This window comes from Peromyscus eremicus, chromosome 2 (genome assembly GCF_949786415.1).
Source record: "Peromyscus eremicus chromosome 2, PerEre_H2_v1, whole genome shotgun sequence".
Lineage (NCBI taxonomy): Eukaryota > Metazoa > Chordata > Mammalia > Rodentia > Cricetidae > Peromyscus > Peromyscus eremicus.
In genome coordinates, this window is record NC_081417.1 from 135,812,586 (window position 1) to 135,840,137 (window position 27,552).

Sequence of the window (27,552 nt, forward strand, 5' to 3'; positions counted from 1 at the left end):
GCAGGGAGTTAGGACTCTGTATGGTTGGTTACGCAATAGATGGTTTGAAATTGGAAAAAATAAAGTAACCAACATAGCCAGGATTGACATAACGTTGATTATAATTATTGCCAGTTTGGTAATTCATGTTTTATCCTTTAAATAGTGGCTTGATATCTGTGCCAAATATGAAAAAATTGACTGATAAGATACAATCCTTAGAAAAACCTACCAGTGAAACTAAGAGAAGTCTTCACACAAAGACAGAGGAATTTAGATCAGAACCTACCACACCATGGCATGTTGACACTAAAGAGGAACAGCCCAAGGTTATCAGCCAACCTTAGTTTATCCAGTTACCATACAAGAATGATCACCAGTTATGACCATCATGGGAATACCCATACAAATTAAGACTGACAATGCTCCAGCATATGTCTCTAGTAAAACAAGTTTTTTGCATATTACAACGTAAAGCATATTACAGGTATACCACACAATCTTAAAGGACAAGCAGTTATAGAAAGATCTAAGCACACTTTAAAAGATACGCTTAATAAACAGAAAGGGGTAATAAAGACCTTCAGAGATAGATTACACAAGGCTTTATTAACTTTAATGTTTCTAAATGCTAATGAGAAAGGAATGGCAGCTGCAGAGAGACATTGGATAGTAGAAAAAATACTGAATTAAATCAGCCTATATACTTTAAAGATATGTTGACCTTAGAATGGAAACCAGGATATGTGTTACATTGGGGAGGAGGTTTTGCTTTTGTTTCCATGGGAGAAGAAAAGCTATGGATACCATCAAAATTGATAAAGATTAGATTCAAACAAGAGCGACCTCTTGAGTAGGAGAGGCAATAGTTCATCAAACAGTGTGGCCATTCAATCTAAACTAACTTATAAGATTAACAAATGCTTTTCATTAGATCAGATATAACTTGCCAAAAAAGGGAACTCCCCAAAGTTAGGGTTGGGGAAGGGTTTTGGCTTTGTCTTTCCAGAAGAATGAAGGCATCCAGCTAAGGAATCTGAAGACCACTGGACAAATGAGACATCTGAAGAAAAAGGACAAATCATCCAGAGAAAATGTCCCAAGAAAAGGAGTAAATTGGCCTATTGGTATATCACATTTCTAATAGGATAAAACTTCATAAATTTTCCCAAATGTTTGTTTCTGCTGTTCTCTACAGACATATAAGGCAAATGGTCTTTTTGTAGCCCCAGTTCAATTAAAAATTAAAGCTGGCTTTGGAGTTGGAGTGTGGCTCTCTCCTTCTCTAAACCCAAGCATGCTTTTTTTTTTTTTTTTTTTTTTTTTTTTTTTTTTTTTTTTTTTTGGTTTTTCGAGACAGGGTTTCTCTGTATAATTTTGCATCTTTCCTGGAACTCACTTGGTAGCCCAGGCTGGCCTCGAACTCACAGAGATCCGCCTGGCTGTGCCTCCTGAGTGCTGGGATTAAAGGTGTGAGCCACCACCGCCCAGCTCCAAGCATGCTTTTTAAAGGAAAATCTAAAATCTGTCTCATGTCAGAAGAGTCACCTGGTATGGGACAGAAGAAAAACCAAAATTAAGGGACTATTCTATTGCCACTAATTTCATAATCCTTTGGTTTTGACTCTTTCAAATTTTTCTTAAGGTATAAATGTTATCTCAAAATTTATAAGATTATTATATATATTTAAACTTTCTGTTGTGATATTAATGGTTATTTAGAGTACTAACTAATTCTAGAAATAGCTAGAATTCATACAGTTTCCTATATATGATTTCAGGCTTGAGTCTGAAGCAGGTAACTAGGAACTAAGTTTGTGTACCCCAGATGTACTTAACAATTGTGGTCCATTAACCTTTTGGAGATCTCATGCTTATGACGTTTAAAATGTTTAAGTTTTCTGCAGTAAACCATGACAGTGACCTTTGAGGTCTCCAAGAAGATGATGGGATGCTGTGGGATGTTCTGTATAGCAAATGTGTTGCTCTGATTGGTTGGTAAATAAATCACTGATTGGCCAGTGGCCAGGCAGGAAGTATAGGCGGGACAAGGAGGAGAAAAAAGCTGGGAAGTGGAAGGCTGAGTCAGAGAGACACTGCCAGCCGCCACCATGACAAGCCGCATGTGAAGATCCCGGTAAGCCACGAGCCATGTGGCAAGGTATAGATTTATGGAAATGTTCTTAAGCTGTAAGAACAGTTAGCAAGAAGCCTGCCACGGCCATACAGTTTGTAACCAATATAAGTCTCTGTGTTTACTTGATTGGGCCTGAGTGGCTGTGGGACTGGCGGGTGTCAGAGATTTGTCCTGACTGTGGGCCAGGCAGGAAAACTCTAGCTACAATGGGACCCTGCAATGACAAATCCACTTGGACCGCAATAATGCCATTAAGCTAACAAACACCACCCAAAAATCAGCTTCAGACTACAAACTGCTCAGGACAACTTCAGAGTTGTTAGCTAAGATGGTCCAGCCTCATGGACTACTCCAGCCAGGACTTCAAATAAGCCCTGCACTTTCCCATCACACCAAGACGAGACAACAGCTAGCTCTCCCAGGACTTGATCATTACCTCAATTTTCTCGGGGTCTCCTAAAGATGCCATCACCCCCAGACAACAGGAAGTAATTTTATGAACATGACACCCATATTCCCAAGAGATGGGATGGATGGTTTTTGGCCTGTCAGTGGGTTATGGATGTTTATCATCATTTAGGGGGATTGGTTGCAAGTTGTTATTGGTCATGGTCAGGGAGGAAGCTAAGCAAAAAGACTAGACTGAGGGATCTCGTTCTGAAAAGGGAAAAGGGGGATATAGGAATGATAGGAAAAAAAGGGTAGATTATTGAATCTGCTTTTTCGTGTTTTTTTTTTGTTTGCTTTTAAGATTTATTTTATTATATATAGAGCATGTATGACTGCAGGCCAGAAGAGGGCACCAGATCTCATTACAGATGGTTGTGAGCCACCATGTGGTTGCTGGGAATTGAACTCAGGACCTCTGGAAGAAGAATCAGTACTCTTAACCTCTGAGCCATCTCTCCAGCCCTGAATCTGCTTTTAAACAACAAACAAAAGCAACTGCTAGTCTCAAATATTTTACATTGATATGGATATTTGTTTTTTTGTTTTGTTTTGTTTTGTTTTTCGTGACAGAGTTTCTCTGTGTAGCTTTGGAGCCTGTCCTGGAACTCACTCTGTAGCCCAGGGTGGCCTCAAACTCACAGAGATCCACCTGCCTCTGCCTCCCGAGTGTTAAGGTATTTTTGTATATTGATACAAACTTAAGGTTATTTTTGTCATACTTTATATATGTTTTTACTTTTGTTTAAAGTATTGTACCTATGTGGCTCATTTAAAAATGCAATGTAAGGTTATAGTCCCTAAAAGTTATTATTACAAACTATTTAGGATAATTAAGAAATGCAAGTTAGTAGTTAGTCATCTATAACAATCAAACTTACAGTTATGTTAAGTATATTTTCAAGGTCAAACAGAGACACATATTAAATAGATAGATGGTCTTCAAACACTTCAAAGACCTATAGAATATGACATTTAAAATTTTTAATAACATAAGGCTTTTCAAGACAGTGAGACACATCTGCTCCTGGCAGCACCAGTTTACTTCAAAAAAGGATGATGGGCATCGAAGAACCTCTTTGCTTTCATTGTGGCAAAGTTAGTCACTGGGCAAGAAACTGTCCTTGCCTCAACTGCTGACAGTATGCTGTCCAAATTGAACAAGCAGGACACAAAAGAAGGTGACTGCCAAACTTGGCCAAAACAAGGTAGGACAATCCTTCAAAATTCCTGCTTCACAGAAAAGTCTGTCAGATATTCTAGGCCTGCAAGCCAAAGATGGATGCCCCAACATTGCAGAGAAACCTTGGAATGACTGTCCAGATAGCCAACTGTCACTGTCATTTCTATAGTTTTGGAAGTTGTTTGCTCTGTACTTCCTGTTTACTCAGGTAATATTATATTCTTCTCGGGTCTCTGATGGGTTTGAAGACTAGATAGTTATAGTTACAGTTTTCCTTGTTACCAAATTCAGAAAAGAAACTCACAAAAGAGATGTAAAGTGTATAAGGTTGAGAGACATAAAACTTTATCTTAGAAAATGTTTTAAGGCCTAAAAAGATATTTTTAGGATGGTAATACAAGTTATGATAGAAAGTGGTTTAGGTATAAAACTTTGGACTCATCTAGATAGGCTAGATAATAGAGTGTTTTCCCCAAAGTTGCCAAATACAAATGGACTGGACGTTGTAAATGTAATTTTTTTTAAAGATTTATTTATTTATTATGTGTACAGTATTCTATCTGCATGTATGCTTGCATGTCAGAAGAGGGCACCAGATCTCATTAGATGGTTGTGAGCCACCGTGTAGTTGCTGGGAATTGAACTTAGGACCTCTCTGAGTTCAATTGACCTCTGAGCTATCTCTCCAGCCCATAAATGTAATTCTTACCTGACAATTGTTCTTATTGTATATGGGTTTACTGTGTTAGAGTTGAAACCTTTCTTTTTTATTTAGACAAAAAGGAGGGAATGTTGTAGGATGTATCAGGGAGCTGAGTCAGCAACTGGGTGATCAGAATTAGTGATAGAGGTTTTGGCTAACCCATGATACATATAGAGAGACACGGGGAGTACTAGGGAGGGGTTTAGAAAGATTTGTGGGCCCTTTCGATTGGGGAAATGGAGAGAGAGAAGAGGTCACTGGTTGCTTTTCTGCCGCTTCTCTGATCAATCAGGTTTTTACCCTGAGATCTGAATCCCAAGTTTTATTTAGTAATGGAACAATATAAGCAAATGCTTCACAAGCTGTGGCTGGCCATCTTCCTCCATATACCTGTGTCCTGACATGCCCATGGCCGCAAAGGCCTCACCACCCGTACTGTGCATTACATTACTCTGGTCAACCCATTCCTTGTGTGACATGTTGTGCTTTGGTTCTGCCAGTCCTTAAAGGCCAGATGAGCCTCCTCCCCGGGGCTTGTGCAGCAATGGCTTAGGAGCCCATAGGCACATCTAATTGAGTCAATTAGGAACTGATTACTGAATACTTGGCCAAGGTGAAAGGAGACATTGCCAAGTGGGAAGAGTGAAGCAAAGCCTTGGAATGGAACATGGAGGAAGCCCTGTGGCTGAAACAGTAGCCATACTGGGCCGTCAAGGAATGTTCCACTGCTCTCTAGCTGTCACATCCCTCAGAGTAGGTACCTAAGACTCCAGCATTCGTTATGGTATGGAGGGGAGGTGGGATCAGAGCCTGAAGAGTCCTACTACCTGTGCCAAAAAGACCTTGCCAGGAACCTGGGCTCAACTGTTGCAGCAAAGTCTGCTTTTATTTTTCATTGCTTATATTTCACACATTTGATTTTTTTTGGACAGGATTTCTCTGTGTAACATCCCTAGCTGTCCTTGAACTTGCTCTGTAGACCAGGCTGGCCTCCAACTCATAGAGATCTGCCTGCCTGCCTCTGCCTCCTGAGTGTTGGGATTAAAGGGGTGCACTGTCACACCTAGTACCTTCAATTATTATTTTTTTACTAAAATGTAACTATTGTATGACCCAGCTATACACTCCTGAGTAGATACCCAGAGGACTCTTAAGTCAGCACACCACAGAGGTTATTTGTACATCCATGTGTATTGCTAAGATAGGGAATCAATCTGGATGTCTGGTAAAAGACAATAAAGAGAATGTATTCCGAATGCACAGTGGAATTTCATTCAGCTGTAAAAGAACAAAATGGCATTCAGTGGCCAATAAAATGGTTCAGGAGTTAAAGGCAAGCTTGAGCTGGGTGTGGTAGCCCACGCCTTTAATCCCAGCACTTGGAGGCAGAGGCAGGTAGATCTCTGTGAGTTTGAGGTCAGCGTGGTCCAAATAGAGAATCCAGGACAGCCAGAGCTACACAGTGAGATCCTATCCCGCCCCCCCCAAAAAAACTAGACTCAAAGTTTGCATGTTTTCTCTCATGCAGAATATAGATTTAAATATGTGTGCATATATATTTAAATATATATATATATATATATATATATATGTGTACATATATATGAAAGTAGGGGATTGTGAGTGAGGGAGAAGTATGAAAGTAAAAGGGATTTTTGAAGGCAAAGAAGGGAAGGAATAGAGGAGACTAGTGGAGAAGGACTGAGTGTGAGCATTTGTTTAGAGTGCTTGTTGCTCTTGCAGAGGACCTGGGTTCAATTCCCAGCACCTACATGGTGGCTCACAACCATCCATAACTCTAGTCCTAGGGCATCCAAAACCTTCTTCTGAGCCTTGAGGGATGTACATACATACATGCAGGCAAAACACTCATAAAATAAATCTTTTTTAAAAAGAACAAAGCGAGCCAGGTGGTGCTGGTACAGAGTGAGTTCTAGGACAGCCAGGGTTACACAGAGAAACCCTGTTCAAAAAAAAAAAAAGTGTATGTAGTTGGCATTTTCTTTGGGCCACCAACCTGCTCCCAAATAAAGACACAGAGACTTCTTATTAATTATGAATGTCCAGCCTTCACTTAGGCTTGTCCCACCAGCTCTTTTAACTTAATTTAACCTGTTTCTAATAATCCATGTTTTGCCTCAGGGTTTTTTACCTTTCTTTCATTCGGTATGTCCTATTTTCCTGCTTCCTCTGGGTCTGTCTGTCTGACCCCTTGTGTCTCCCTCATGTCTCTTTTTCTTTCTTCCCTCAGCCTAAATTCCTCCTCCTCCTTACTCTCCCTTCCCAGAATTCCCACCTATACCTCCTCCCTCACTATCGGCCATTCAGCTTTTTTTGTTTGTTTGTTTTTGTTTTTTGAGACAGTTTCTCTGTAGTTTTCGAGCCTGTTCTGGAACTCGCTCTCTAGATCAGGCTGGCCTCAAACTCACTGAGATCCTTCTGCCTCTGCCTCCCAAGCGCTGTGATTAAAGGTGTGTGCCATCACTGCCCAACCGGCCACTCAGCTTTTTATTAGGCCAATCAAGTGCCTTAGACAGGCAAGGTAAACAGCAACACATCTTTGCATAGTTAAACAAATGCAACACATCTTCGCATAGTTAAAGATTTTGCAACAAGTATATATGTATGAAACTCTGTTAACCAAAATTCTTTCTGGGTAGCCTTGACTGTCCTACAACTCACTCTGTAGACCAGGCTGGCCTGGAACTCAAAGAGATCCTTCTGCCTCTGCCTCCCGAGTTCTGGGATTAAAGGCGTGCGCCATCACCAGCCCAGCTTCCAAAATTCTTTTTAAAAATTAGTGTCGTCTGTGTGCCAGGCACAATTAGATTCGCAGAGCTTGAATTACATGGAGGTGGGATGGTAAGAGCAGAAGCCCCAGGTAAGGAAGCTCAGATGCAATCTCCACAGGGAGGTGAGGAATAACCTGTATGGCTGATTCTGTTCACCCCTAGGAGACACACAGCTGTTAGCTAAGGCCAGGCAGAAACAGCAGGAGTCCTGGGAAGTATCCCCCCCCCCCCCCCCGAAGTCTGGACTTAATGGAATCTGCTGTAGAAATAGAGAATTTCAACTGAGCTCCCTGACCAAGTTGGGCCTTCTGCATGCTAGGTGATTGCTCTACCTTTAAGCTGCACCTCTAACCTAGACAGATTTCTTAAGATTCCACCCCCACCCACCCACCCCACCCCCTGCTTTCTCTACATTTTTTCCTGTACTTGCTGTGATAACTAACTCTTCCTCATCCCTTAGATGCTATCATCAGCGTATGAGCTCTGAGAGGATCCCGACTAACCTTTATGCTCTCTTCTGAGAGCCCTCCCCAGCTGTTGGGTTTCCAGTGGAGTTGAATAAGACACCTTCCCATTCCATTAGGACCCTGGGATACCGGTCTTCCGATCTTTCAGTGTTCACCCCAATACCTGGCTCCGGGTTTGTTTTTATTAATAAGACCGTTTAAGATTCATGCTACACCCCTTCCCGTTCCGGTGGGACCCTGGGACATTGGTCCTCTGTCTGATCCGCCAGAACTGCCAGCTGACTTTATTTTCTCCTGGCTGCAGTGTAGACATCAGCTGCGCTTCCTGCTTTTGCATGTGGCTTCTGTGGGTCCCCAGGGGCGGCCACATCAGACAGATTCCCCAAACTGACAAATGGTTGGAGGGAAGGGAGGGCCACTGGCAGTTTCCAGTGCCCGCATTTGAGCTCCCCGACCTGTGCTTAGATACTCAATGCCTTCTGCATCTTCAGGTGTGCCGGTAGGTCTGCCGCTGGGATGGGACAGGCACAGGGAATGCTAAGAACATTCCCTCCATCCATGGAAAAGTGCACAGGTAGGTAAGAAGCTCTATGGACACTCCAGGGGATTGCCAGGTTGTCATTGACCATGTCTGATTCTCCTAAGAATCCACCCATACTCCTGAGCTGACCAGACTCTAGCCAGGCCTGTTCAAACTAGAGAGGCAGAAAAGGACTTTATAAGGAATTCTGGGTCCTATTCAAAATCCAGACTTGAAATCCTTACAGCATGGGACCATCTTCTGGGCTTTTCTTTTCACAGGAACCAAAGGCCCTGGGTAGAACATTGGGCCCTTGACTCCTTTAGTCTTTGAAGTCTGATGTCTCCTTAGAGAGATACTTACCAAGGCTGGCCTTGAACTCCTAATCCTTCTGACTCTACCTCCGAAGGGCTGAAATTACAAATGTGTGTCACCACTCTCAGCTACGAACTGTTTGTTGAGTGGCAGAAGAAAAGAACGGTGTGTGTGGGGGGGGTGCTGTGGGAGTGAGGGATGACCGTGAAGAGAGGAACCCCCACTAACCACGCTTCCTCTTAGCACTTTTTACATCCCAAGCATGGCCTCATCCGTGCAGTAAGGAGAGGGACCTCAGTGAGGCTGTATCCCATCATCCTGGAAGATGTCCCCAACAGACAGATCTGAGTGCTTGACAGAGGCAGTAACCATGACTGGGAAATAGAACCCTTGATGGTTCTGGGAGTGGCGGGGACTAGGTAGGCTATGCTCAGCTTTGCAGGCTTGGGCATAATGAGAATAGTGTTCCCATACCTGTCTCCAGCAGTTTTCTACCCTACAGGAAGATGCCAAGCGCCCCTTTAACAGACCCTTCCAGGTCAGATCCCACAGAGGCCGGGATCCCTACACCGAGGATCAGAGATAGCTCTTCCCTTGGCTCACTGGGATCTATCTACCTTAGTGAGGGGGAAGAGTCTCGATCCCGAAAACTCGAATCCTGGGATAGTCTTCTGAGCCCCTTTGTGACCCAGAGTTCCCCTGGCCTGCGCTCTATTCCCCAACTCTGCCATCCTCCCCACAACTTCGGGTATTGGAGGTAAATGAGGCCAGATCAGAGGCACCCGACATCTACTTCATGTCCCTGTACCTGCTCCAATGCTGTCTCTCCCAGACTTAAGATGTTGCTGTTGCCATGCCAACATAAATTCTCTGAGGGATTGATGCTAGAATGCAGGTCCTTTTATGCTTGTCTCATACTGTCCCTCTGACAGTATGACTTCTAAGGAGGAAAGAGACTTCCTGGGACCTCTTATTCCCTGTAGGTAGTCTCACCTGCCCCCCAGCCTCAGTCCATTTGTCTATATTGTGCAATCACAGGACTCTCTGCAGCCTCCCCTGGGCTGCTCAGGGCTGGTCCTCCACTCTTCTATTCAAGATGTCTGTGGCCAGTGGTTGCCACAGGGCCACTTGGCTTAAAGGTGTGTGTGTGTGTCCTCAGCTCTGAAATCCTATCCTTTCCTGGACCCTGGGACCAATCCTAGCCTCGGGCTTGTTGCTGATCCAGATGTTCCTGCTTCTCTGTTCCTGCACACCTCTTCCACTTACCCCCCCTCCCCCACATAACCTTTCCTTGACCTGTGACCTTTGATCTGGTTACTTCCTGCTGTGTCACCCTCTTCTCTTCCTCCAGCCAGTTCTGCTCGTCTTCTGGGAGCCTAGACTCTGACAAGAGGTCAGCTGACCTCCGCTCCAGTCCAGATACGCAGGATGTGTAGGACACAGGCCTTTCCTGACTGATGTCCTCCACTTGAAATGGGGCCACGGCACTCAAACCCATCTGCCATAGCTTCCCCTGCTTTGAAGCCATGTCCTCCCAGGGGGTGACGTTCTCCCACCAAGCAGCAGAAGGCCAGTCTGGGAACAACACTGCAAGGTAGGGGGCAGGGCATGATGGGACCCAGAAGGTACACCACTCTAAGATGAAGGAGAGGAGGGGGGCCTTGGAAGGACTGGGGACAGAGATTCAGAAGTGGGAGAGAGAAGAATCCCTTTTATGATGCGGGAGAAGCTGAGAGAGGGTCTAAGACTGCCAATAGCCGCAAGCTCCTGGATGTGCCTGCCCTTTCTCATTCAGCTGGTTCAACTCAATGCTTCCCACTACATGGCCTGGGGCAGCGCCAGTGGCAGGGTGAGAGAGGAAATGGGTCCCAGCCCTTCCCTGCTGGTGAAGGACTCGGTGTCCAGTCCTGGCCCCTGCACACTGCAGTGCTACAGTGGAGAGCCACCCTGCCTAGTGCTCACTACGTCTTCAGTCTCTGGTGAGAGCCCCACCCTTGACACCCTGCAGCTCCTGCCCCCAACTCTGACTTCCATTGCCACTGACCCACCCTGCCCTTTGATAGATCTTCAAATCTCAGCTCAGTTTTCACCAGTCCCCTAATCTCCATCAACATCCTGACCTTTCAATCCTATCTGGCTGGCCCCTGCCTTGAGGCCTTCATCAACTCCCCCAAAGCAGGGTTTCCTACTCTCTCTCAGGCTGCAGGCCCCCCTCCCTAACATGTTCCTCCCTTAGCCCAGCCCAGTCTTCTTCCCTCTCTCCTGCAAGCTTCAAAGGGACATGGAGAGACCACCTGTCCTTTCTAGGGTGGTAGCTGAGAGAGATGCTGGGTTGTGAGCTGCCTGTACATCCTGGAGGGGCAAGGTAGGGCTGCAGCTTTGCAAAGGTGCTTGCCTCCCACCCTAGGGTGTCACATCACTTCCCCAGGCAGAGTGCTCTGTTTGTACAAACGGGGTATCCCAGAGGACAAGCAGCTCCCCATGTCACCTGAGCGATCACCACCGAGTCCACTCCCCAGAGAAACTGAGTATCTTGTACTCAGCTGACCTGAAGTGGAGGAGGTCATGGCACAGGCAGAGCCGGGCTCCCACCTCACCTCTCTGTCCAGCATTCGCCCTTCAAACCTCTCATTTTCTTCCAGGAAAAAACCTGTACCTCCATTTCCTGCCAAGGGGATGCCTACTTCAAAGAGCAGGACAATCCAGCCATGTGTCCCAAGGGCTTGAACTTCTGTGAGGTGGGCCTTCAATGCTTCCAGAATTAAGTAACTGTCTTCTCACAGAACTGTAGGCCTGGAGTAGCTCAACAGTGGAATCTAAAGGGAGCTACATTTGTGGAGAGCCAGCCTGTCTGGGGTTGAGCAAACTTGACCCTCTCTGCTTTACATAAATCAGGGCATCAGGTGGAATTTTCCAAGTCTCTAGAATGGGGCCCCTTGTTTCTGACCTACTGGTTTTCTGGGAACTGACCACCTGACCTCATGGGGAAGCTCAGTTCAGTTCTGGTTTCATTGAGGCGTCTTGCCTTCATAAGCTGGGGGAAGGGCAAGGGTAATATGAATGATTATTTTGTCTCCCCCTGCCCCCCGGAACTGAGGACAGAACCCAGGGCCAAGCGCTCTACCACTGAGCTAAATCCCCAACCCCTAACATGAATGGTCCTGTCTGTTCTTGTAGCTCAAATGGTCCAGCTCGGGCTGCAGCCAGGCCTACATGGCGGATGCACCCAGGTGTCAGGAAGCAGAGACTGGGCTACCTGGAATGCTGTCAAGCCTAGGCCTCAGGCAGCTGCCTCCAGCTGGATGGGACTTTTCACTTCAACAAGGCCACTCCAGGAGTCACCAGGAACCCCCTGCCCCGATTGTTGCTACATGGCTGCCCCTCCACATTCTCTGCTCCTGTCCCCAGTGCACTACTTGAGTTCAGCAGAATCAGAGAGCAGTGTTTGAGAAGACTATGTGGGCCCTGCAAGCCTCCACATCTCCCTGTTCCAAATCCTGGAACTGTATCTTTAGTGAGCAAGACTTGTCAAGTCCAGGCTCTTTCCTTCCCACTCACAGGCCTGAACATGGGCCCTCCAAGGTGGCAGGTCCTTATCCCTGATCCCAAAGAGAAGCCTGAGCTTTACTGGAGAGGGATACACCTGCATGACCCACATACCATGGGAAGACCCCCAAATCCTGCAGGGAGAGTTCCTTCATCTAAGAAACTGCTTAGCCCCATCTCATTTCCCCAGACCCTCCAACCATTAGCATTAAGGGGGTTCCCTGTTTTCCTTTATCAACCTCCACCCCCTTGATCTCTCACCAATTCCCTTTCCCCTCATCCCCCATGTGACTTTGAAACTGTAGTCCAATAAACTTGAACTTCAGTTGTTCTGTGGACATTTCCAGGAAGAGACAACCAGGAAGACATACCCGCTTCTGGAAGGGGGTTTGCACATGCAGGTGGAACTGGTTATCAGAATGCAGTTTAGAACAAAAAGGAGATGGGTAGGTTAAAAGTGGGGGTCAGCAAGATGGTTTAGTAGATAAGAGCGTGTGCTAAGCCTGATGACCTGAATTTGATCATTCACATGGTGGAAAGAACCAACTCTCACATGTTGTCCTCTGACCTCCACAAACAACACATATGCTATGGTGTGTGTATGTGTGTGTGTGTGTGTGTGTACACAAACAGTAAATATGTGCAAACATAAAAAATTATTTTTAAAAATTACAACGGACACCTATTGTAATACCAGCATCAGAAACCTGAAACAGGAGAATTAAGAGTTTGAGGCACGAGGCCAGCCTGGACTACCAAGTGAGTCCCAGGAAAGGCGCAAAGCTACACAGAGAAACCCTGTCTCAAAAAAACCAAAAAAAAAAAAAAAAAGAGTTTGAGGCAAACTCTAGACCAGCCTGGACTAAATAAGTGAGGCCCTATCTCAAAACAACAGCAATGAAAAGTCACAGTGGCCGTTCCTTCTCCAGCACTAGCCCACCTGCTGCTGTTCCTTTCCTATGGGGCAAAGTCGAAATGCAATATGTTCAGTAAGCTAATTTATTGAGTAATTCATTCAGTGAATATATTCTGGGCTGGAGATGTGGCTCAGGGGTAGAGTATTTAATGCCTGGTTCCCAGGTTCCTCCCTCAGTACTGCTCAAAATAAATAAATGAAATTCTAAGAGCCGCTATGCCAGAAACTGCCCCGGAGCAGCGAGGGCAAGACTCAGCCTGGTCCTCAGGGAACGTCCAGCTTACTGAAATAGCCAACAGTTGAGACAAAACCATTCTAGAATCTTCCATCTGAGCTAGTTTCTTTTGTCCTCTGTCTTGAGCTATATTCTTTTTTGTTTGTTGGTTCTTTTATTTTTTGAGACAGGGTTTCTCTATGTAGCTCTGGCTGCCCAGGAACTCGCTCTGTAGACCAGGCTGGCCTCGAACTCAGAGATCCATTTGCCTCTGCCTCCTGAGTTCTGGGATTAATTGCATGCACCACCACTGCCTGACATTGAGCTATATTCTTAACCTAAATGAGAACAATGAAGCCTGGAGGAGAATGGTCCCATAGAAGCCAATAGAATGTGGAAACGGGGCTTGAGAACAAAACCTAGCTAGGGCTGTCTAAAGACCTAGGTGAGGGCCAGGTATGAGATGACTCCGTAGTTAAGGGCACTTACTGCTCTTCCTCAGGACCAGGTATAATTCGCTACATACACATAAGGTGGCTCACAACCTCCTGTAACCAGCTCTGAGGATCTGATGATCTCTGGACTTCTTGGGCTTCTGCACACACACACACACACACACACACACACACACATACATACACACACACACACACACACACACACACACACACACACACACGGTGTACATAAACTCGTGCAAGCACACACACATACACATAAATTAAAAAAAAATAACCAACAAATCTTAAAAAAAAATAATAAAGAAGAGCCAAGAGGGCCACATCCTCCTTCGCTCTAGGAATAGTGTCCTCCACATTGTCTGGTGATAGTCATCACCGCCACACACTTTATGTTCCTTCGGTGGACAGAAGAGCTAGATGGGCCTGAAGAACACTTGGCAGTTTCCAGCTGGGAAAATGACACAGGAATTGGAGTCAGACTTTTCTCTGAGGCCCCTGCACTTGTTGGCCGCAGGCTCTGTTAAACAGCTTCACCTCTCTGTCCGCTTGTTTCTCCATCTGGAAAGTAGAAAAGGTGGTTTTTCATAATCTTATTCCATTAAGCCAAGGCAGCGTAGTTATTTGGAAGAGTTTCAGGAGAATATTAAAACATGTGAAGAGTTGAGGATGGAATTAACTCGAAAATAAAAGTTAAAACATTCTTTCCGTTAGGGTAACGTGACCATCTTCCTTCCGCCTAGGGCAGGAGCCCAGGCCCTTTGATTTGGTGAGCTGAGAAAGGCGTTCCTTTCCAGAACTGGGACACCAGAGTACGCTAAGACGCCAGACTCTAGATTCTGGAGCCTCATTGGGGCGGGGAGACCCACCCACTTGCCCATGATTGACTTGGGCATGCTGGGACTTGCAGGCGGGCTGACCATCCTGTGACGCCAGGGCCGCTGGGAAATGTAGTCTCTGGCCTGGTCCGGGACATCGGTGTCCCGTGGGCCCAGCGGTGACAGCTCGAGAGGTAGGCAGCAATGACAAGGGTCCGAAATAGGTGTAGAGTTGGAGGGGGCTTGCAAACTGGCTGCTGGGGCTCCTGTCTTGTGGGTGCCAGAATGGACACCCCCGGCCTGCAGCTGATGCAACGGGGCCTGCCGGGTGGGGCGGGGGCAAGGAGCAATGGGACACTTTTCCATGCTCCAAGGAAAAAGGAGCGGGACTGGGTTATTTCTCCAGTACAAGACCCTCCTAGCTGAGAATAAGGAGAAGTCTGTCTCCCATCCCTATGTGGACATGCTACCAGTCTTAACCAGAGAAGCGCCAGATGGACCACAACTGCTCCCTGAAGAGGGAGTCAGAGCTATGCTCAGAAGCAAGGGGGCCAGCAAGTATCCTGGACCTCACTGGGAACATGTGGTTTGCCTCCCAAAGGGAGATCCAGCCAGGGGCAAAGGAGCGGAAACCCATTCCCTGGAAACGTAGGAAAGAGGGGAGGACCCGGAGGAGAAGCGGGATGATCAGGCCCGCTCTTTTCCCTCTAAAAGACCCCTCCTTCCATCCCCACAGCCCCCTGAAGCAGCTCTATTATAGCATGGGAGGTTCCCACCTGCCCTACACCAGACTTTGACGGCTCATTATGGACCAGTCTGTGGCGATTCAGGAGACGCTGGCTGAGGGGGAATACTGCACCATCATATCCTTCCCCGCTCATGCCCACCTTGGTTTTGGGAAGTGGAATGGAGGGTGTGGAAATTTCTCTCCTCTTTCTCTCTAAGCCATATGGGAATAGGTAAACCAGTATTTACTAAGAATTCACTTGGCTCTGGTTTCTCTACTAGGTGCTTTAAATATTCAGATATTCTCCCAACAAGCTGCGAAGTTGGGGACTATTATACCCATTTTGCAGATGAGGAAAGCTCAGAGAGGTGAAGTAATTGGCCTGAGGTCACACAGTGACCTCAGGGAGGTCAGAAAGGGAGAGAGAAAGGCCGCAGTGGTGGAGTGGGTCGGATGGGGAGGCTCGTTCTTGGCTTTCAGTTTCCCTTCACTCGGAGCAGCAGGCTGTACAAGGTGTGCTATGTACGGGAGACAGCAGGCAGAGCCGTCTGCTGGGGCTGGTGCGGTACCGGCTGGAAAATGACGCTCAGGAGCATGCGTAAGTCGGGCTCAGACTCTACCTGTGTGGGCCAAGGGTTGTTCTTCCCTATCCTCCAACTTGACTTCAGTCACCCCGTCTGAGTCTCCTAGAATCATTAACATAATGATAGTATTCTTGGAACACCAGGTTCTAAGCCCTTTATAATCAGCAAGATGTGACATGGAAGCTTCTAGAGAAAAGGCAGTTATCACACCTGGCTAGATTTTGAGCTTGTGTGAGTGCCTGAGTTCAGATCCAGACGCTGTGATTCTAAGCAAAATGTTCTTCATAGCTTCGTTGATCCTGAGTAAAGATTAGAAGGCTGAACTGGAAATGGGAGCTGGCACCAGTGACCCCAGCACTCAGGAAGATGAGGCAGGACTGTCACAAGTTCCAGGCCATCCTGGGCTAACAGAGTGAGAGCCTATCTCAAAAAGAGAGGAGACTGGGCTGAAGAGATTGTCCAGTGGTTAGAATGTGTACTGCTCTTGCAGAGGATCTGAATTTGGTTCCCAGCACCCACACCCATATCCAGTGGCTCACAACCCCTATGACTCCAATCCAGCAGATCTGAACCCTCTTCTGGACTCTATGGGCACTTGCACTCACCAGTGTGCATGCACACACACACACACACACACACACAGACAGAGAGAGAGACAGACAGACAGACAGACAGAGACAGACAGACAGAGTTAAAAAATAAAATAAATGTTTAAAGAGAGAGAGCTGGAGATGGTTCAGTTATTGAAGTGTGTGCCACACAAGCATGAAGACTTGAGTTTGGATCTCCAGAACCCATGGCAAAAGCTGGGATGTGGGGTGTGGAGAGATGGTTAAGTGGTTAAGAATACTTATTTTTGTAGAGGACCTAAATTTGGTTCCCAGCACCTACATCGGGCAGCTCACAGGTACCTGTAACTCCAGCTCCAGGGGTTCAGATGCCCTCTTCTGGTCTCCATGGGCATCTGCACACTTGAGACACACACACACACACACACACACACACACACACACACACACACACGCCTATTCATAACCAAAAATAAATCTTAAAGAAGTTAGGGGAGGTAGAGAGACGGGTGGATCCCTGAAGCTCATTGGCTAGCTAGTCTAGCCGAATCATGAGTTTCAGGTTCACTGAGAGACTCTGTCTCAAAAAATAAGAATGTAGGGGCTGGAGAGATGGCTTAGAGGTTAAGAGCACATGTTGCTCTCACAGAGAACCTGGGTTTGATTCCCTAGCACCTACATGGTGATTCACAACCATCAATAACTCCAGTTCCAGGACTCTGACACCCTCTTCTGACCTCTGCCAACACCAGACAGGCATGCATATGGTACACACACACACGGAGGCAAAACATCCACACACATAAAATTAATTAAATAAATCTAAAAAGCAATAGTGATTGAAGAAAGACCTCTGAGGGTCACCCTGTGGCCTCCACATGTATGTGCATACAAATATGACCACACATGTCTATATGTGGACACTAACAAGTACATATGCCACACACAATAAAAATTTAAAAATTAAAAGAGAGAGATTAATGGCTGGGAGTGGTGGTGCAGGATTTAATCCTAGCACTTGGGAGGCAGAGGCTGACAGATCTCTGTGAATTTGAGGCCAGCCTGATTTACATAATGAGTTCCAAGACAGCCAGAGCTATGTAGAGGAGCCTGTCTTGAAAAAAAAAAAAAAAAAAAAAAGGTTCATTCAGTGTTGCCTGGCAACACTGCACAGTCCGAAGGAGCAGAGGGAGGAAATACCTGCAAAGGTCTCGTAGCTTGTAAGTGAACCTCAGGGTCTCAGAGCCAGGAGGGAGTGGCCTTTAGACAGCTTTTAATTTGCCACTCCAGCTTGGTAGATGGGGAAACTGAAGAACAGGGCAATGAAGGGCTTCGAAAGGACACGCTATTCCTGTCACTCACATGCTAGATGGCACCAAATTGGTTTTTCTTCCAACTGTGGGGAGTTATACTTTGATGACCTCATCCATAAATTACAGCTTTCCTGGGCACCGTGGAAGAAAAAGGCACTGCCAGCCAAGCACTAGGGACCACTAAAAGGACTGGTATTGGCACAAGACACCCCAAGAGCAAGTTCTCAGCACAAAGGAGATTTATTGCCCCAGAGGGACAAAGGGCAGGGAATAAGAGACAAAGACAGGAGATAGAGGATGAGGGAGAAGGGGACAGGAACAAGGGATAGGGGCAGGGGTATTTGCCCCAGAGGGACAAAGGACTGCTTCTGGATAGAGAGGAGACAGATGTGGCCCATAGACAAACGGCACTTTATAAAGGAAAGGGGGAAACCCCGTATGAGGATGAGGTGTTTAATTTTGATTGGGCATGTTAGGATAGTCAAAAGGGGGCTTTTGATTGTTGATAGCTGGACATTGGTGGTCAGCCTCGGGGGAGGAAGTGGCTAAATAAGAGAATAGACAAAAAGTGGGGAGGGGACTGGACAGATGGCTCAGCAGTTTAAGAGCACTGGCTGCTCATCTGAGAGGTCCTGAGTTCAATTCCCAGCAACTACATGGTAGCTCACAACCATCTGTAATGAGATCTGGTGTCCTCTCCTGGTGTGCAGGCAGAACACTGTATACATACATACATAAATAATAAATAAATAAATCTTGAGAGAGAGAGAGAGAGAAGACCTTGGTGTCTAGCTTTCGGAATGTAATATAAGGGTATAAGGGTTTAGCAAGGCAGAGGGGATGGGGGAAGGGCAAGGCCTGCCAGAGCCATGTTTGCCATGCTCAGGCCTGCTAGAGCCCCTTCAACTACAAGCACGCCAATGTTGCAGGCTTTTGTTTGGACTGCCAGCTCCTGAATAATGACACGGAGACTTCTTATTTTAAGTATGAAAGCTTGGCCTTAGCTTAGGCTTGTTTCCAACTAGTTCTTAAAACTTAAGTTAACGCGTTTATATTAATCTACATTTTATCACGTGGCTTGTTACCTCTCCTCAGTACCATACATCCAACTTCCTCTGCATCTGGCTGGTGAATCTCCCACCTCAGATTCTTTCCCAGGGTTCCTATCTCTGCCTGGAGATCCCACCTATCCTCTTCCTGCCTAGCTATTGACCGTTCAGCTCTTTATGAAACCAGCTTAGGCGGGTGAGGAAGAGACACATCTTTACATACAAAAAGATTATCCCAGCACTCCAAGTGTACCCTCTTCTGCTTTCTGCCCTCAGCCTCTTCCTGTATACACACCGGAGGATGGCCATCACAGGAGACGATGTATCTCTGGACCAGATAGTGCCACTCTCAAGAGATTTTATGCTGGAAGAAGGTGCTAGTCGGGCTGGGTGGTATGAATTACTCTCCTCTGGGGCCCCCCAGTCATCTCTGTCCTTACTGTAGGGGGTGGGTGGGAATGGAGGATGTTGTGAGACAGGGATGTGCAGTTGCTAAAGGCATTCTCATTTCCCTTCCTCAGTGTCCCCAGATGGTGAACTCTACATCCTTGGTAAGTAGTCTTTTCAATCTGGGTTCCTGTTGGGGCAGTGGGACAGGATCTTAAGACAGAGAGAAAGGCGTGAATGAGAACATTCTTGGGTGGGTGTGCTGCTATGTGCCAGCATTCCTAGCATGTAGAAGGTTGAGGTGAGGGATTGCCTTGCCTGGACAATGGAGTGAGTTCTCGGCCAGCCAGAGCTATAGACTGAGACTATGTTTCAAAATAAAGCAAACAAAAAAGGAAACTCTTGGGTTGGTGGGACAGTTTAGTGGAGAAAGACGCTTGCTGCCAAGCCTCACTACCCGAGTTTGAGCCCCAGAACCCACACGGTTGGATGAGAGAAGCAGCTCCTGGAAGTTGTACTCTAGCTGTGGCACGCACGTGTGTACACACATGTGCGCACATACACAAATAAATAAATATAATAAAACAGAAGATATCCACACTATGGTAAATGAGACCCTGAAGAATCAGACCCTGCCCCCACTACCAGCCATTTTCCATCCCTCACCCACTTGTCACGAAGTTAAGTCCTCCCAGTGCTTTCCATCACCTCAGATGTCACAGGTTGTCACAGCAGAGTTCTTTCTTCCTCCTCATCCTCCTCCTCTTCATTTTTGTTTTTCAAGACAGGGTTTCTCTGTGTAGCTCTGGTTGTCCTGGAATTCACTCTGTAGACCAGGCTGGCCTCGAACTCAGAAATCCACCTGCCTCTGCCTCCTGAGTGCTGGGATTAAAGGTATGCATTACCACTGCCCAGTGAGTTCTCTCTTCTTAAAAAAATTATCACACAGGCAATGGTGGCACACGCCTTTAATCCCAGCACTCGGGAGGCAGAGGTAGGCAGATCTCTGTGAGTTTGAGGCCACCCTGGTCTACAGAGTGAGTTCCAGGACAGCCAGGGCTACACAGAGAAACTCTCTTTTGAAAAACCAAAGGAAAAAAAAAATCACACTATTCAGTGTGTGTGTGTGTGTGTGTGTGTGTTGACTTGAATGGCATGGTGTGAAGGTCGAAGAACAACTTGTTCAGGCTTGGCAGCGAACACCTTTACCTGCTGAGCCATCATCTCCAATGACCCCGGAGTCCCCTCTTCTTGTAAGCTTCGCACCTTTCAGCTTGGCCCTCTCCCATGCATGATCTTTTCTCTTCACATGTCATTGTTGGTGCCTGGCATTACTGTGGACCGATAGACAGGCACTCCAGTCCACTTCTGCATGCCCTTATCTCACAGGGCAGGGAGGACATAAGTCCGGAGAGCCTGTCCCTGTCAGTTCCATCTGGTACAGCGGTGGTGCGGAAGAGTGACATCCAGAGCTGACTCTCCACTCCACAACATGCGGAGGATGCTTGTTTGTATGAGGAGGCACACAGGGTTCCTTTACTGTTCTGTCAGCCTAAGGCCGAAGGAGCATTGGGAGGCCAGCTTTTCTGATTTGCCATTTTGCATGTGCCACTCCCCCCCCCCCCCCAGACAAGGTTTCTCTTTGTAGCCCTGGGAGTCCTAGAAATCACTCTGTAAACCAGGCCTCGAACTCACAGAGATCCACCTGCCTCTGCCTCCCAAGTGCTGGAATTGAGGCGTGCCCCACCACCACTGAGCTGAGATTCCCCTCTTTAAAGCACATTTCAGTACTTAGCTCCTGGTTGCCTCATTTCTTGCCTCTTCTCTACAGGCTCTGATGTGACAGTACAACTGGACACAGCTGAGCTCAGGCTTGTATTCCAACTACCTTTTGGCTCACACACCAGACTGTTCCTCCAGGAAGTTGCCAGGGCCTGTCCAGGTAGGTAAGAGCCAGGTTTCCAGGGAAGGCTGCGTTGGCTGGAGGTACTGACCTACCCTCTCCATAGCTGACTTTCCAAACCCATTGGGCTCATACACCACAATTTCTGCACCATCTCAAGGCTGCAGGCGTGGAGTCACAGTGTCCAGGGCTGCCAGCCAACTATTGGATTTGCTTTTCCTTTTTGAGATGGGGTTCTTGCTTCCAAGTCCTGATCCTACCTCAGCCCCCATCCTGAATGTTATGATTACAGGCGTGTGTCATCACACCTGGCCAGCATGTGTTTTGCTGTTTAGGGTTTCCGAACCTAAGCGTTAACTGGGCTGTGACTCTGAGGATATGGGGCTTCTTCCAAGTTAGCTGGGAGGCCCAAAGTCTCTATATCCAAAGCTACAACCAAGGGAAGTCTGTCAAATGTATTCTGCCCTTAAACCTTGCTCTGTTCCCCACTTCAGCTGAAAAAAAAAAAAAAAAAAAAAAAAAAGTCTAGCTTTGGGCCAGCAGAGAGAAGTTAGTGGCCATTTGACAGAATTTGTTTAGATGGGAGGTCAGCCAGGCAAGTGGAAGACAGTTTGTATACAGAGCAGAGGCCCAGTGACAGCATATGCAAATTCATGCTGCCAGGTGCTGGGGCTCAGGGGCTCACCCAGTGCCATTAGGGAGGAGTTCCTTTAAAGCTACCATCTTGTCTCTGCAGGGTGTGTGGAGGCTTTGTCTCCTGTTAGAACTGCCTCGGGCTGGACCTGGCTCCAAGCATCTCACTAGATGTGTCAGGAAGGTGACTGGCTTTAGAGGCAAATTGGCTGTGGGGTAAAAGGAAATCAGGTCAAGAATTATGGAGCCTTGAGTGGTAAGGAGTTTAGGTGTTATTCTATAAGCAGGGAAACTTGACCTCTAAATCGTAAAATAATAAAGATAATTAATTTATGAATGTTAGTAGTGGCTGTAGGCAGGGGTAATAATAATAATTCAGGTTGGGGGCTGGAGAGATAGCTCAGAGGTTAAGAGCATTGGCTGCTCTTCCAGAGGTCCTGAGTTCAATTCCCAGCAACCACATGGTGGCTCACAACCATCTATAATAAAATCTGGTGCCTTCTTCTGACGGGTAGGCAAACATGCAGGACATAATAAATAAATAAATCTTTAAAAAAAATAATTCAGGTTGGACATCCCTAACATGGAAATACCAAACTGGAAATCCCCCAAAATCTGATTTTTTTGTTTGTTTGTTTGCTTTGTTTTTTTGAGACAGGGTTTCTCTGTGTAGCCCTGGCTGTCCTGGACTACTCTGTAGACCAGGCTGGCCTAGAACTCACAGAGACCTACCTGCCTCTGCCTCCTGAGTACTGGTGTGCACCACTATGACTGGCTCAAACTATTTTTTTAAAGAGAGGATCTTATATAGCCCAGGCTGTCTCAAACCTGCTATACAGCTGAGGATGACATTGAACCCTGATCCTTCTGCCTCTCTCTACCTCTCAAATGCTAAGCGTACAGGCTCAAACTTACTTAGTTTTCTTTAGGCTGGGTCTCACATAGACGAGCTTTGAACTCATTGTGTAACCAAGGATGACCTTAAACTCCTGCTCCTCATATCTCTACCTCTCAAGTGCTAGGGTTACAGGTGCCTGGGTTTATAGTGCTGGGGATCAAAACCAGGCCTCGTGCAGGCTAGAGTAGTACTCTCCTGAAATTCAGTTCCATCCCTTTCATTGTTACTTTGTTGTTGTTGTTTTTCAAGAGACATGGTTTCTCTGTGTAACAGCCCTAGCTGTCCTGGAACTTGTTCTGTAGACCAGGCTGGCCTTAAACTCACAGAGATCCACCTGCCTCTGCTGGCTGAGTGTTGGGACTAAAGCCATGTGCCACTACCACCAGGCAAAATCCGGAATTTTTAGATTGCCAACATTGTACTGCAAATGGAAAATACTACATCATGAAATTCTGTTTTAGGCCAAAATTATTAAATATTGAATATAATCACCTCAATCTATGTGTGTAAGGTATACGTGAGGTATGCATGAATTTTGCATTTAGACTTGGATTCCCTTTCTAAGGTTGTCAGCATGTCCCAAATATCCCAGCATCTGAATTCTGAATCCCTTCTTGTCCCAAGGAAGTGGAGTAAGAGAAAGTCAACCTGTTAAGGCAAAAAGCAGGGCTCTGCAGCTACACAGCCCTTGAGTCTGACCAGTCCTTCACTGTGTGCAAGCTCTCTCACATCTCTAAATCCTCATTCCTCCTCCTCCTCCTCCTCTTCCTCCCCCTTCTCCTCCTTCTCCTCCTCCTCCTTCTTCCTCCTCTTCCTTCTCCCCCTTCTCCTTCCTCCTCCTTCTCCTCCTCCTTCTTCTTATTCCTCCTTCTCCTCCTTCTTCTTCCTCCTTCTCCTCTTCCTCTTCCTCTCCTTCCTTCCCTCCCTCCCTCCCTCTATCCTTCCTTCCTTCCTCTTCCCCTTCCTCTTTTGGGGGAGATTTGAACAGAGTGGCTCTCTATAGACCAGGCTGGCATCAAAGTCACAGAGATATTCCTGCCTCGGACTCCCCAGTTTTGGGATTAAAAATGTGTGCTACCACTCCAGGCTTGTTTTTGTAGTCTACTGTATCTTTCTCACGGGGGTTGTGGGAATAAAAAGAAAGAACATCTGTGAAAATGGCTAGTACACAGTCCCCTCTCTATACATGTCTAAAGTTTTTAAAGACAGGGTTTCTCTGTGTAACAGCCCTGGCTGTCTTGGAACTCATTCTGTAGACCAGGCTGGCCTTGAACTCAAAGAGATCTTCCTGCTTCCACCTCCCAAGTGCTGGGATTACAGGCATGTGTCACCACCACCTGGCTTAGACTCTTTTCTAAAACAGTTAATCCTTATCATAACCTTACAAGGTTATGATAATATATTAAGGTATTATCAGCATATCTATTATATAGATGAAGGAACTCAGGCTTAATGAGGGCAAGTGCCCTGCCTGCCTATATGGCCAGCAAGCTAGTAAACAGTGAGTGCATCCTAGGTGAGACCAGGACTGGCTAGATGTCCCTGGATCCTGAGGCTGTGCTCCAGGGCTTCCTTGGCCTGTGCCTTCCTTTCCATGTAAAGTGGTCAGAAAAAAGCTTCCTGGAGGAGGTGATGTTGAAGGCCAGACTCTAAGAAAGAGCGAGCATTTTTTCCCCCAGTCAGACAAAAGGAAGGGAAAGAGCAGTGGGACTCAGGGAGGAGCAATTGTGGGACTGAACTTGGACTGGTGTGGAGAGAGCTGAGCTAGGAGAAGCCAGCAAAGGGCAGCTCATGTAGAGTAACAAAGTACAGAGGAGCTTGGACTCTGCCCTGTAGCTTGTGGAGAGACCTTAGTTTCCAAATGTTCCCAGTAAGATTTGCAAGCTTGAGAAGCTCCTCTGGCAACAGGTATGGAAGGCAGCAAGAACCTGCAGCAGGAAAAGCAGTAGAACAAGCAGGTATGTGCCACCATGGTTCAGGCATAAAGAATTAGGCTTGGGGGCAGGAGAGTGGGCTCAGCAGTTAAGAGCACTGGCTGCTCTTGTAGAGGCCCGGGGTATAATTCCCAGTACCCACAAGGCAGCTTGAACTCCAGTTCTAGGGGACCTGACGCCATCTTCTGGCCTCCTTGGGTACCAGCATTTGCATACTACACATGTATAGATGCAGGCAAAATATTCATTCACATAAAATAAATTGATTTTTTAAAAATGAGGCTTAGACCAGGGACATGGCCATGGGACTGGGGAAGAAAGGACAGAGAGAGAGAGAGAGAGAGAGAGAGAGAGAGAGAGAGAGAGGAAATCATTCAGATGAGATCAATACCTTGGGGCCGTGAGTTTGGGTTGTGTTGACAACTTTATCCCAACTGATTAGGACAGTGCCCGTACTTAGATATGAAATATTTGCTGAGTAGATGAAGAGAGTGTGGTATTATTACCTGTGGTCAGAGTCTGGGCTGCCTGTTTCCAGGTTCTTGGCCTCTTATCTAAAGAATTGAAAAGAAGGGCTCACACAGATTTGCAAAAGAAGCAAGCTAACTTCAGCAAAGCAAAGGTGTAGTGGAAGTTACAGAGGAAGACATTGTCAAGACTGACAGGGGCTGCCTGAGTGAGGGTGCTCAAGGGTCCTGGGCTACAGACTAGTGTACGAAGGAATTTGCTACCAAGGGGTGTAGTTTGGTGGTCCTCTATTTTGATTGGTGGGTTGTCATACATTCTTTTTTTTTTTTTTTTACTGTGTATACCCCTTCCCATAATGCCTCTGATTTTAATCATAAACATTCCCAATTATTCATAGGCATAAGACGGTAAATAGAGAATTTTGTCTAAAAGATTACTAAAGGACACAATTTTACCTTACTGTTGATGCACCCAAACTAATTCAGGCTGGGTCAGGCCTTCTATTCTTCATACGCAGATCCACTGGGAATAGGATGGAATAGAAAACTGTCTAAATTTGCTTGCTACCAGAGGTGGAGAAACTAACACTGTTGTTCAGAGGTGGGAATATGTGTAGCCCATACAGGTAGGAGGTTTAGGTGGTTCTGAGGTTGCTAGGTGCATTTTTTTATAGAGGGGTGTGTGTGTGTGTGTGTGTGTGTGTGTGTGTGTGTGTGTGTGCATGGTATGTGCAAGTGAAGGAATTAGGAAGCCAAATGTATGTGTGTGTGTGTGTGTGTGTGTGTATGAGAGAGACAGACAGTCAGACAGACAGAGACAGACACAGACAGTGAGAGACTGATTTTTTTTGTTTTTTTTGTTTTTTTTGTTTTTTGTTTTTCCAGACAGGGTTTCCCTGTGTAGCTTTGGAACCTGTCCTGGAACTTACTCTGTAGCCCAGGCTGGCCTCGAACTCACAGAGATCCACCTGCCTCTGCCTCCCGAGTGCTAGGATTAAAGGTGTGCGCCATCACCGACTGATTGATTAAGGATATGTTACTTTAGGCTTGAGTGTGTGTCCTGCAGATCTCTTACTCGTTCTTTCCTTGGAGGTCCACACCGTGGCTGGGGTAACCAGCAGGGAAGTTATGTACTAACTCTTGTTTCTCTGACCATTAAGACAGTGCTTCCTTAGGAAGGAATCTGGGTGACAGGGACAGACCTTTGGCTGTCCACCAGCCAACACTTGTGCTTTACATATGAAGGGATTAGGGTCCAGGATGAGGCTCCAAGTGAAGGAACCAGGCTGTCCTCATTAATCCTCTCTGGGTAAGGCAGTGTCTTGGCCAAGAAACAATAGGTAAAGAAAGGAATGAGCTCATGTTAACTGAGTACCTACTGTAGGCTAGACATTTTTCTACCTATCTAGATAATGCAAAACAAACCATGATGATCTTTTTTCATCTGTGGAGCAATAGTAGTAAGGAGTAGATGTCCCGTTTTATTGATGACCCAAATTTTAGGACAAAAACACCAGATCTGGTAACCCCAATAGTCTAGTCTTGCCCACTGACCCCAATTTTGCAATTAAAGAGACTAGTAATGGCCAGGTATGGTGGTACACACCTTTAATCCCTTTAATTTAATCTTTAATTCAGGAGGCAGAAGCAGGTGGACCTCTGTGAGTTCAAGGCCAGCCTGGTTTACATAGCCAGTTCCAGGACAGCTACAGCTATATAGTGAGTCCCTGTTTCAACAAAGTAAAACACATCTTAAAAATATTTTTTTTTTAAAGTCGTGTATAAGCTGACACAGAACATGTAAAAAACTTAACCTGAGACCATTCATGAGCTGAAGTAACAAGGCAGCTTTGGACACTAAAGCCCGCAGAATGCCACAACTTCAGTTCAGACCCCAGCTCGGCCACTTCCTGTATGTGAATGTGGGTGGCTCTTTCACTTCTTCGGGCATTCGTTTTATGGTCTGTTCTAAGGAAAGGGAGAGATAAACTTCCCTTATCTAATAATCTAGGGGTGTTGTGAGAGTCAGTTGAGGCTGGATATGGGCTGGTACTAAGTAACAGTGAAAATAATTTGAAAGCAGTGTCTGGCCATGTCACAGCCCAAGACTTGAGCTGAGAGCTCCTCAGTATGAGGTCCTTGCAAACCCAATTCAGTTGGATCTGGTTCATGCAGTTCTACAAGTTGAGCAGGCAGGACAACAAGAAGGGTTTAGCAAGAAGGGTTAATGCCAGGGCTTGGGAGTGAGACCTGGGTTTGAGTCAGAGGCAACAGTTGCTCAGGAACTTCTGCAGAGGAGGGGTGCCAAAAGAGTTAGGAGTATCAGAAGGTTGCCTTGGTATTTCTGTAGACAAGATTTCACTATATTGCCCAGGCTGGCCTGGAATTCACAGTCTTCCTGACTCAGCTTCCTAAGTGCTGAGATTACATGAGTGTAGTCTAGGCTGGTCCTTAACTTCCGATCCTTCCACTACTATGTTCTGAGTTCTGGGATTACAGATATGTCCCCACCACCACCAGTTTTATGTGGTGCTGGGTATTGAACCCACAGCTTGGTGCATGCTAGACAAGAAGTCTACCCAGCTACATGGCC

The 27,552-nt window shown here is 46.4% G+C and overlaps 1 protein-coding gene across 1 annotated transcript in view; it reads left to right on the plus strand.

Annotated features, from left to right (window-relative positions):
• The first annotated feature begins 14,618 nt into the window (after positions 1–14,618).
• Inpp5b (inositol polyphosphate-5-phosphatase B) overlaps positions 14,619–27,552 on the plus strand; it is a 73,547-nt gene continuing 60,613 nt past the window's right edge. Inside the window, 6 exon segments of the mRNA XM_059254936.1 lie at positions 14,619–14,689; positions 15,232–15,370; positions 15,726–15,820; positions 19,014–19,111; positions 19,259–19,288; positions 20,956–21,066. Of these exon segments, the coding sequence (XP_059110919.1) occupies positions 15,302–15,370; positions 15,726–15,820; positions 19,014–19,111; positions 19,259–19,288; positions 20,956–21,066 (403 nt within the window). The 5' untranslated portion in view covers positions 14,619–14,689; positions 15,232–15,301.